Consider the following 12,494-nt stretch of genomic DNA (forward strand, 5'->3'; position numbering starts at 1 on the left):
AACCCTTCCAATTCAAACATTATTGTTGCTTTTAACATAAGCCATCCACAGAAATCAGCCAAGGAGGTGACAGGAAATCCAAAAATAATTTGGTATGGCCCTGCACACTATGAGAAAGGAGATTACAGTTTGCTTTTCACTCTTCTTACTGGTTGAGGGAAGTGGTGAAAACTATGAAGGCTATGCTTACGTAACAAGAAATGATGGTACCCACAGACCTATTTCTACCAGAGTTCAGCACAGCATCACTGAAATTCATCAATAAAGGTGGCACTTGAATAGCATGAACTTGTGTTGCAGGGGGGTTGGCCTTAACAAAACCCCTGAATTAATTCAATGGATAATGCAAATGACTAAATGTGTGCAAAATCAAACTGTCTAGTGAACACAGTTAAAGAGGCCAGATGTGCCTCAAAATTTCCTGGGAAACACAGCCTAAACTTGGCGCTTTCTTTTATCAGAATGAAGAAAGCAAGCTCTCAGAGTTTACCAAAGTGTGACCAATTGGAGCTTAGTCTTCTGTTGCTAATTGAAGCATGGAAAAAAAAAAAAAAGCCAGTTTCTGAGGGCAAACTACAAACATATACTTTTTATATTCCAGTGCCACATGATAAAAAACAGAATCAAGCTGACTGGTAGAAATTTGACTGGCAACCAAAGACCAACCTATTATTTCAAACTGTTATGGGAATGCAATAAAATTGCTACCAGGTTTCCTCATGTTACTCTTCAATAAAAAGAAGCCGTCGGGGAAATAAGAGGAAAAGAAAACACATCAAAACCTCTAAAGTTTCTTTAAGTAAAAGTACACTTTTGTGGTGTTATGCCATCTGCTTCTTGGTTAACATGACAAGACAACTCAACAACTAGAATGCTAGTGTTTTGAAAACATCAAGTAACCACAATCAATAGATTTTAGTTTGCTCTTTTGACTGCAAAAACTGCATTCACATGCCACTACTGGCATATGCTTTGAACATCCTCATGAGGTTATTTCCCTTTCAGTATTATTTGGTGGAGTTTCTCTGGAGACAAACACCTCAAACTGTGTTTGTGTACAAATGTGAGATTTAGGCTAGGAAGAATCAGAAGCTGTGAGAAGATAAAGGAACCAAAAGTTTGGTATTTTTTTCTGAAGATCAGCTGACGAAGACTTATCATAAAGGATATACAACTGAATGTGGCACAATTTCACTTCAAAATTAGTGAAACAAAGAGCTTCACATTTAATTCCTAACAGGTATTACAGGCAGAAGCTAGAGAAGTTGATCCTTTCACCTTAAGATTTAGCAGTATTTGTCAACTGACCATACAAGCAGACATATTACAAATCTCTGTCACTAAATGCAACTTCCTCACTTGCAGTGTTGGCTTCAGATTTCAGAACAACACCATAGTAGCCCTAGAGCTGGAAAACCAATCTTTACAGACATGATTCCTACTTCATTGCATGCAACTTCCCCTGAACACTCAATTGAACTGTTTAATCAAGTAGCATTACACAAATATAAGCATATATATTATGGAACCATGCACGTACATGGGGTGGGTGTCAGAGCAAGCTACCTATTCCACTCCTTGATGTTTCTCTCAGCTTTTTCAAAAAAGAAAAAAAAAAAAATTACAAAGAGCCTGCTTGTCAGTCAAGTTGCTCTGAATAGTTTTACAACCTTTCATTCAAATGTAAAGGCTTTGTTCCAATTGCCAAGACCATTTTGTAAGAGTTAAAAGAGAAAGTGCAACAGAGGGTGCTTACTGAAATCCTACCGCACAACCAAAAGTCATTCTCTGACCTTCCTCTTTGTCCAAATGGCTACTCGTTGCCTTCAGTAAATTGTCGTATTAAATCAAGGATGTAATAACAATTTTTTTAAATCATGATTTAAAATCTCATTTAAGAAAGTCCCTCAAATCATGTTGTAACAAGTGGTAATTATATTTATTAAAATTATCACATTTCAAATATATTTTTAAGCAAATTAAAAAATGATAGATTGTGTTACTGTTCACTCTGATGAAAGGCTGCACTGAAAAAAGCTGCACTGGGCACAAATAGCGCTACAAAAACAGAAAAAGAAAGAGGTTTATGAAACAGAATATATATATAATTTTTTTCGGTATATATATATTATATATATATTATGTATTAATTAAATATATATATAACTTTTTATTTTTTAGAAAGGTATTTACTTTCTGCAATTATGGCATCATCAGAAATTTTCATGAAAGACTGCTTTGCCATCTTCCACCCAATAGGAAATCTTATATACAGACCACTTTTTTAAAAAAAAAAATCCATGTATATTCTGTGATTGTTAAGAGAGGAAAAGAACTCCTTGATATGTAAGCACACTAAAACAAACACTAGTTTTTAGCAAAAAAATATGGCCAGCCCTTCAACTGAACCCAATCCACAGATCCACAGGTGCCTATATGAGGATTGGGGCAAGATGTATTTCTGGTGTAAAAAATGAAGGACACTTCAGAAGTCGGACAATCCTCAGCCATTCAGGGAATTATGAATTAGAGCATCACACAAGGTACAATGTTAAGAATACTATAAAAACAAGAACCTGGTTGTTGGATCATTTGTACAAAGTATCTTAGCTCAGTCCACAGCAGACAGGTTACATTCAGCAATTCCAACTGCATACCATGCAACAAATCTGGAACATGCCACTCACAAAGGGAATTCTGAATTTGAGAAATACGGACCATGTGGCAGTAGCACAAAACGGCCTGAACTGCTGCAGAAGAAATCCAACCTTTTTCAAGGGTGGGTGACAGAAATCCAAAATATAACTACATCCTTATCCAAGATGGAAGTAAAGGTGAAGGATAGCTGAAATGTTAGTACTTCTGCAACGATACTCCTGATGAAGCTTGAGAAACATGCTCAATAACACGCGTATCAGTAAGAGTGTGAGACGTGAAGAAAAACAGGGGTTTTTATTCTTTTAGAAATGCAAATAACATGGATAACACAGGGCACATAAAGGGGAACCTGCATTCAACGTGCAAAGGATGTGTCCATTTAACAGAAAGCAGATCCCAGGCCCTCGCACTAGTGTCAGTGCTATGGAGATAACCCATTTTTTATACGGTGGAGAAAAAAAGGCACCAGTTTGAGCACGCAAAAAACCCTTCAGATTTCAGATTTGTGATTTACGTTGTTGTCGATAAAATAGCTTTCCAATTTTGAAGGAATGCATTCTGTGTTAATGATCACAACCAGGGGTCCAAGCTTTACTCTTTTGTCAGAACTACAGCAGATCCTCCCCGCAGCTTCACCATTAACATGTCTGTTTCCTGTCAGACCACTCAGAGATAATGTCATTTATCTCAGGGCGGCACAAGACCAGTCATTAGCTTCAGTAAAAGACCTCAAACAAAGGCCGGATGGCGTTTTATCCAGGGCTCATAGGCTGCAGCCAAGAATCTCATTGCCTAACAGTTTAGAACAACTTATCTTTAAAAGAGTGATTTTCTCCCTGTCAAGAATTCTAGAACACTTCTCTGAAGAGCAGCAAAGTCTGCATGGAAAATTTTAGTCAATGGTTTTATCATATGCAATTAGGTGCCTGATAAGAGCTTGCTAAAGTTATCCTTTGAGAGGCTGGGGTGGGTTTTTCTGGTTGTTGTTGTTTTTGGGAGGTTGTGGGGTTTTTTTTTTCCTCCTTCATTTTACTTCGTAAGGAAAGACAGAGTAAATCAGGTTCTACCTCAATAGCAAGACCTTTGAAGAACTGACCCTTATTGTGTTTGTCTGCAGGAGGTGATTCACTATTATAAATTCTTCAATGACTGAGCTTCTGGAAACCTCTTTAAATGAAAGTGGAACTGGTTAACTGTATGTATGAACATGTGTTTTCACAGTCTCTCCCGTATTATTGCATTTCAGAAAGCTTCTATAAAGTGCCAGGTGAACTTTTTAAAATAATGATAATAATAATTAAAAAAAGAAAGAGAGTCAGAAAAATACGAGCAAATCTCAGCTTTTCAATTCCTGGGCTTATGCTGAAAACTAGAAACAGATGGTACTTTCCATGTTACTTGAATCTGGTTATTGAACACCTCTATGGTTACGGGAGATTTTACTTAGCACTTTTAACATACATTTCATTTATTGGACTATAAAATGCTACTTTGGAAAAACAAGTCTTTATATAGCTATAATTAAAACAGCCTTGCAGGAAAGCCCTTTAACATGGAGAACACGGTTAACCTCATGACATCTGGACAATCAATCCTTTCCTCTTTACTGGGTATTTATGAAGTTATTAAAATTGTAAAATTACTAATGCCCAAAGTGAAATATTTTTCCTGTAGTTCCGAATATGGCTATCAGCTTCCCTGCTTTGTTTGATAGATGCTCCAGACCAGCCTCCATTGTGCTACACTAACTCTTGCTTTGCACAGGAATTCAATAGAAGATCTGGTCATACATATTGGCAGAGGTCAGCAGGTTCACACGGAAAGCTTTCCTCGGCCAAAGGGCAACACCTCTTCACCCAGCTCAAAAAGCACCGTCACACTACTAGACAGCACTACAGAACTTTAAGAACCTTGAGCTGTGCTTATTGTTAGACACCCATACTTATCAATGTTTTTAACAGCTAAATCCCTTATGTAGCTTTCAAAACAGTTTGCTGTCAAACAACAATAGACTTTGTTCTTTAATTACAGCAAGTGACCTCCCTGCCCTTTTATTTCACAGTGAATAAACTACACACAAGGCCAGCAAGAAAAGTACATGAAGAGCATATCTCCATAACATCATTAATCAAAGCATGTACTTAAATGATTTACATCAATAGGTAAAATTCACCCAGAGATTCCTGATGGCATACAAAACACTATGAAATCCTAACACTAAAACACAACAAGGAAAGTGAAGATAAAATAAATAATACTAGCCAACATGCTAATTTGCTAAAGACAACTTTCAAACATGCAATGCAGTCTTAATGAGAAGCACTAAGCTAAAAAAAAGGACAAAAATTCCATTCTGGAGTATCACTAGACTGATACATTTAGAACTGTAACTAAACCCTTCTGATTGCAGCTTTGTATCTTCTGCATTAATTCCATGTAAACATACTGTTTTTCACATACCAAATGAAGTTTTCCTGTATCTCAGAGTAAATTATGACTGAATTAATTCCAAAATCTCCTCACAATGCATACAAAGCAAATTTTGTAGCTATTCTGAACAATTTTCAATGTAACAGCTGTTAAAAAACAAAAAAAATGTTAGCTGGAACAGATGAAGAGCTCATGCTGACAAACAATCAGCAACTGTGCTAAAAACAGTATGGATAAGAAATGGAAAATGGAGACAGGTTTTAACACCAAAAATCTTAGGAGTGGTTAGCCTACCTGTCAAAGCTACTTATTCAGACATGTCACTGTTGGCTTAGCCACAAAATGGACTGCACAAGTATAGCTCAAACATTTTAGAATTACAGCACACTTTGACTTTATCCACATATTAGGGGAGTGGCGACTTTTACAACATACTTGTGGTTTCTGCATAAAAGAGCCAGCAGAACAGAGTCATTGATTTAATTAGGCTTCGTAAGATCCAATTTATCATGTTTTACATGACTTTCTGCAGCAAGAAAACATAATAAATAGACTAAAAATAGAATGAAGCATGCTGTGAAAGCTAAACAGTGACTACAACTCCTGGGAATCTGCTCCAAGCTTTCCACAAATAGTAAACAAATGCAGTATTATATTCCACACCACATATAAAAACGTAGATTTTTAACCAGCAGTCATGAACTCATCTGATTCTAAAAGGAAACTTCCAAATTCATGAGGCATGTCTTGCACAACAGTAAGATAACTGAACATTGATTTCAACATGCAGGCTGCAAATTATGTATTTATCTACAGATACAAGCTGCTTCGTGCAAGTATGGCATATATGTTCTAGCATATAAACAGTCAAAGCAATAACACTTCAACCATCTAAAGCCTTTAAAAAATTCTTTCCAATGATGATTAATCATTTGGGGGAAAAAAAGAAAAGAAAAAAAGCAGAACAACAAACATAAAAGACTCCAATGTTGCTAATCTTGCCACTGGCTGGACTTGAAAAGTATCAACCATTATCAGCAACAAGCTACATATTATTATTATCATTATTGTTGTTGTTGTTGTTGTTGTCATGATTTAAAGGGAATATTCTTGGCTAAGAGAAACGCTAAGGGACTTTACTTGAGATAGCAAGCAAGCACACCATTGTGCCAGACAATGGCCAAGGCTGCACGACTCTGGTGTGCAGAGCCTGTATTAAAGTCGGTGTGTGCCAACAGCAGCGGCTGTTGTTGGAAATGCAAGCTCCAGACCTCCTCCTGGAGCGACATCTACAACACGCAGAGTGTGCCACTGACGCTGAACTCCTCCAAACGTGTTTGCTCTGAATTTGCATGCCATCCCATTTACATAGCACATAAGATTACTCGCACGTATATATAGATTCTTCATACAATTTCCTGTGTGACTAGAGAGTTGAAAGAACACAAAAACGGGAGAAACCACACCACCCTCTAATCTCCGTTGCCATGGTAGCAGCCTTTGAGATACTGAAATGTTCAGATTGCCAGCTAAACAAAATTGTTGAATGTGAACATTTGGCTGAGAGATTAAAAGGCTAAGGGGGTTGCAAAAGGGCAGTACCTCCCACATTCCAGGCAGCCACTGAATCCAATCAAATGGCTCTGACTCTTTAACCACAGCCATTGTGAAGACCGGATTAGGGCAATTTATCTAGATAGTTAAAACAGATTAGAGAACTGCAATTTGAAGACTATTGGCAACAGAAGTAAATGCCTACTGTACTAAGATAATAAAGAGACCATGAGATTTTTGGACACCTTTCTGCCGTGAACAGCACTTTTCATAAATCAAAATGCAAACATATACACATGAATTACATAGCAATCTGGTTTTCTCATCTGCATTTAGACAAGGTCATAAGGCTCATTCAAATTCATCCATAGATATACTATCTTAAAAGCAATAATATGCATACAATATAAAATTTAATTTGTTCCTTGCCTTGAACAAATCCCTTGGAATTATCTCCCAGTACTAACAAATATCTGCTATCACAAACACCCAAATCTAATCCTCCAGTCGACTTCGTATTACAAAAACCTTCATGACTGAAATACAAAAAGCTACTAGCCAGTCATAAGAAGACATAACTTCCCTCTCCCTGAGACCTTCAGCCCTCCCAGGCACTTGCAGACCATACAGTTAACGCCTTCCCGAAAGTCTCCCCATTGCAATGTTCACTTGGGGAAGTTGTAAAAGCAGGTAATTTAGGACAAACAGCTGACAATACAGTCACAATACTAACACCCTGAGATTGTTCATCTGGAGGGTGTTGGTTTGCTTTATTTTTCAAGCAGAGCAGGTTCCCTTTGTTTAACAACCTGTAGAATTTACCATACTTGTAATCCTGGGCCAACACTCGCCCTCTGGCCCCCCAGAAGATGGCTTCTGCCCTACGGACAGGACAGAACTCCCACCAACACCAGAACATCCTTGAACCAGCAGTTGACAAAGACAACATTGTCTACTCCACCTTTCACAAATAATAGAGTAGCAGCCATCTATTCATACAGAAAGCATCCAAAATAGAAAGGAATAAAACCACACGCTCCCATCCGATTTCTTTCACACCATTTCAACCTCTCAACAAACAAGCACTTCAAATCCAAGAGCCAGCATGGCTCAGAGAGGAAAACTCTTCCAGACAGGAGACAAACCGCTCCACTCTGTTCCAAAAGCTCTTTTGCACACACAATTCTCAGCACAAGGTGCATTTCCCTCCTCCCAGCATCCTCCTTCCAGGTAGACAAGAGGCACTGCCTGTCTGCTGGCTCCTTCCTCCCAGTCACCACACCAGCTTCTGGGGCCTCTGGGCTGCAGTGCCACGGAAGCGCCCAGCACAATGAGCGTCCCGCGTCTCCACCAAGCGCCACGGCAGAGCCCTGGTCTCTGCCCACAGCTCCTGTTTCCTCCCCAAGCACAATCCCAGCTCTAGGCAGAGGGTCAGAGAAAGGGAGAGGGGTTCCTTTAGACTTTGGGAGAGGAATGGCCATGAATGCCTGCTGAAGCTGTGGAAGAGTCAGCACATACAAGACCTGCTGCTCCTGGAGCCTGAGCTCTGCAGCCCCAGCCTGCGAACACATTCCATCCCACTGGTACTGCTGCTCTCTGCTAAAACTGGGGACAGCTCGGGCAGCAGGGTCATCGCTGCATTTCTCCTTCTGGGCAAGTGCAATTAAAACGAACAGACAAAACAGAAAGGTTCTGCAGGTCTGATGACAGGAGAGGAAATCATAAGGAAGAGCAGCATACTGGAAACATACTGGTATCTTCCATGTAGGGAAGAGGTCTCTGGGTTGGTTTTTATGGTTTTTTTTTTTTTTAAGGGAAGGAGGAAGGACATACGCATGTCACAAATACACAGCAGAGAGGACAGAGGAGCCAGACATACACTCATGGGACACTTATTATAGACATGGGGAAACACAGAAGAGGTGGAGAGGAGCTTTGTCCTACCTTTTCTGTTTTCAATTTCTTGATTCGCCTGTGGCTCTCCTCCTCCTCCTCTTCCTTCTTTACCAAAACAGAGTTCCCCATTAACCCTGAATCCGGGGTACTTTTGCTCACTTCCCCCACAGCAGAGGAGGTGCAGTGGAAGGGGCTGGTGCTTCCACCACTGCCTCCCTTGGCCCCGAAGCCATAGAGGTGCCCAGAGGGAATTTGGCTATTGCCACCCCCACTGCCATTGGGGTGGCCCTGCTGCAGGTCATGCTGCTTGTCCTTCCTGGATTTTCCTGCATCCTTATCCCGCTTGGAGCCTCTGCTGCCTGGGGCTTTACCTGGTTTCTCCTCTTTGTTTTTCCCACAAGAGGCAACGGTGGTGGTGTTGCTGGTGTTGTTATTATTGCCGTTTGGGTTACTGCTCACACTTTGACCCAGTGCTGAATTCATGCCAGTTGCCTCTCCAGGGCGCCCTTGGACTTCCTGCCTTTTGCCAGCACTGCTGATCTCAGGAATCCCATACAAGGCAGCAGAAGGCAGAGATTTATTAGCATCCTTAGAAGTTTTACTCCTTTTCACTTTTGATTTGCTAGTCTCTTTGTGAGAGGAATTCCCCTGGGGAGCAGAGGGCTGAACAGAAGCGAATTTTAGGCCATCAGCTAAGGCTGAGGTAGCATTAACCCCACTGGAAGCCAGACCCCCGCAATCCTTGGAGCTGGTGTTGCTGCTGCTGGTGGTATTAGAATTATTCATCTCAAATTTCTGTCTGTCCTTCTCTAAGTCGGCGTCCAAATCGATTATTAAATTCCCAACACCGATTTCCCAATCATCGCCACTGTCATAAGTGTCAACTGCGTTTGGATCCACACCTTTTCCTGCAGTGGAAGTGTTCAATGACATCCTGAAGATAAGATCTCTAGAGTAAAAATCCGATGAACTTTTCTTTGGAGATGTGGGGACATTCGTTTATCTCCGTTGGGCTCTCTCTTAAGTTCAACTCTTCTTGTTTCCCTCCCCTAGGTGTGTCTAGGCTCACAACCTGCAGTACACATCCACGTTGTCCTGTGAGGAGGGAAATAGTCAAGTATTTCTTGTCTGGGTGTTACCACAATATAACGTCACTCAACAAAGAGGGGGCAAGGTAGGGGGGAGCAAAAACATTCAGCATTGCCACGCTCTTAAGTTTGTTAAGCCAGAGACAGTGGCTGTGGTGTTTTTATAATAAGCACTTTTATCTTTTATTCTACTTGTATACCAATATCCACAACCTCTCTTTAAGAGCCATGCCCATAAAAAAGAAGGGAAAAAAAAAAAGGAAGAAAAAAAAAGGAAGAAAAAATTTATCTACATTATTTAAATCCACAAAGTTCAGGAAATACAGTGAGAGAAGTGGTGCCTAGCTGTTGGAGCACATGTTGTAATCTAACCCCTTGGACCACCACCTAGGCACGAAAAGGAGAAAAGGAAGGACAGGGATTCACTCTTCAGTGCATTCCATGGATTTTGTGGCTTTTTTTAAACCAGACCACTGAAGTTTTGTGACTCTCCTGTATTATCTTTTACCCCCCTTCCCCTTAATCTCTTGGGGGAGTGGGGGAGGAGAGTGCTAAGGGAAGTGGGAAACCTCATTTTCCCTGCCACAATACACCTTCTGTTAAAAACAACAGCCTACAAACTCAAATGTTTACTGGAAAATATTAAAATCCATAGGTTAAAATTAAAAAAAAAAAAAAAGTGAGAATAAATAAAAATTCTCATTCCTTTAAAAAAATATTCTTAAGACAACAGTTCTAAAAGCAGCTCTAATGTATTCCTAGGTCACACAATTGTTAGGTCTGTTAAATATAGTATTACTGACTGTACAGGAAACTGATTAAGACGTACACTTTAAGTGATCTGCACCAAGGTGGCCTCAGTGACCGCAAATGAGTGTGTGTTTGACAAAGCTTAGTTAAAACGATTTTTAAAGGGATCTCTCCCTTTTACAGTCGACTGCCGAAATATTTATACATATATACGCATAATGCTTACCTTTAATCCTTTATCATTTTTAATTAAACCAGCAAATCAAAATGCTGTTCCCACTCGTCTCAGCAACAACTCTGTGCCTCATTTTACTTAAAGAGCAAGTGATCAAGAAGTAGAAAGCAAGTATCATCTCAGCCAGTATAAATCGGTCAATAACATATCTCCCCCTACTTTGGCACACGGATCAGAAGTCCATTTTTTTGTTTGTTTGTCTAGGCTTTTTTCGTCCTTGCTTAAAGAAAAAGAAGCAAAAAGAGCAAAAAAAAAAAAAAAATGCTGTGCCTCACAACTTTACGAGCTGGGAGGTAATATTTCACATTCAGAAGTGAAGCATCAAGGACCAGATTTTTGTTTGTTTGCTTTTCCTGAATAAGCACCGAGAGGTAATAAACACCACAGTAATATTAAAAAAAAAAAAAAAGGAACAAAAAAAAAAAGAACAAAAAAAGAACAAAAAAAAAAAAAAAAAGGAAAGAAAAAAAAAATGTTTCCCCAACTTCACACTCCGTCTTCAGCCCCGGACCTGGGAGCCATCCCGATCAGTAAGTAATGATCCCACGAAACAAACCTACAGGCGCCCGGGTGTTACAAGACAGAATGTGCTAACATCGGGATAAATTAGTGAAAGGGAGGAAGGAAAAAAAGAAGAAAGGACTGAAAATCTGGGCTGGATTCCGCCTGTTAGTTGGGAAGTGGCATTTTTTTCGCCCGTCCTGACAGATCTGATTTCTTGAAGTAACTTGAGGGGAAACGGGCGGGGGAGGCGGGGGGAGGGGGGAGAGGGGGGCGAGGAAGAGGAGGAGGAGCGGGAGGGGGGAATCACTGATCTGATAAACCGGTTATCAAAACATTTTGTGGGAGTGGAGGAAGGACTGCGTACTCTCAAACGAACTAAATTTTCCCAGGGGTAAGATTTCGGGGAGGGGGGTGCCTGTCCCCGTCCGTTCGTCTGTCCGTCCCTCCCCCACCAGCCTTAGATCAGCGCTTTTTAAAAATAGGAATTAGGGAAAAAAAAAAAAAAAAGAAAAAAAAAAAAAAAAAAAAAGAAACCACCAGCATAGGCACGTATCAGTTTCGAATGGCTGTCTCGGGGGGAATAAAAATAATAACAACGAAAAACCCGTGAGCTTGGGCTAGTCAGTCATGCGGTAAGTAATTCAGTAATTAGAGTCCGAGGAGATAAAGCAGACGACCTTTTTGTCAGGACAGATCGCTCCCACCTTATTGTCTCAGCAAACCTCGCAGTCTACCGTTATCACCCCCTCCCCCTTCCCTATGCCTCCCTCCCCCCTCTCCAAGTCAGACGGTCTCGGAGCTTTAGCTTAGTATTTTTAATTAGCCGGCGATGGGAAGCTAAAAGCCGTAATGAATTGCCGGTGGCGGGAGGGCGGGGGGAGGGGGAGGCGCGGCGGGCCCGCCGCCCGCGTCACGTGACGCTGCCGGGCGCCATTGGCCGCCGCCGCCGCCGAGCAGGGCCGGGGCCGCCCCTCACACACCCGGCGGGGCGGGCCGCGCCCTGCCCCGGCCCCGCGCCGCGCCGCCGGCCCGCCGCCTCGGCTGGAGTCCCGGAGTGCCCCCCAGGAACGCCTCGCCGAGCCCCCCGCCACCTCCCCGGGTGGGGGGGCCCGTTTACCTCAGGGCTTTCCCTTCCCTGCGCCTCAGGGCAGGCAGAACCGAGACGGCGATGGAAGCGGGCAGCCGCCGAGGGACGATCCCACCCCCGTCCCCCGGCTCCAGCCTCGCGTTTCTGGTGTCTCGGTGTGACATGCGAGGTGCCTCCCGGTCTGTCGGTGCCCCGTCGCTCCTGCTAACGAGCGCAGTGCTCTCGGGGCCCGGGGGGGCGGGGAAGCAATGCAGACTTGGCTGTAATGGTGTCACTTTTATCCCCCCCCCCC

The 12,494-nt window shown here is 41.8% G+C and overlaps 1 protein-coding gene across 1 annotated transcript in view; it reads right to left on the reverse strand.

Annotated features, from left to right (window-relative positions):
• Positions 1 to 9,471, reverse strand: part of ZNF608 (zinc finger protein 608) — a 78,370-nt gene extending 68,899 nt beyond the window's left edge. The window contains exon 1 of the mRNA XM_058824121.1: positions 8,587 to 9,471. Within this exon, the coding sequence (XP_058680104.1) occupies positions 8,587 to 9,471 (885 nt within the window). The remainder of the gene's footprint in view (positions 1 to 8,586) is intronic.
• Between the last annotated feature and the right edge of the window lie 3,023 nt (positions 9,472 to 12,494).

The sequence above is a fragment of the Ammospiza caudacuta genome, chromosome Z (assembly GCF_027887145.1).
Source record: "Ammospiza caudacuta isolate bAmmCau1 chromosome Z, bAmmCau1.pri, whole genome shotgun sequence".
NCBI classification, from domain to species: Eukaryota; Metazoa; Chordata; class Aves; order Passeriformes; family Passerellidae; genus Ammospiza; species Ammospiza caudacuta.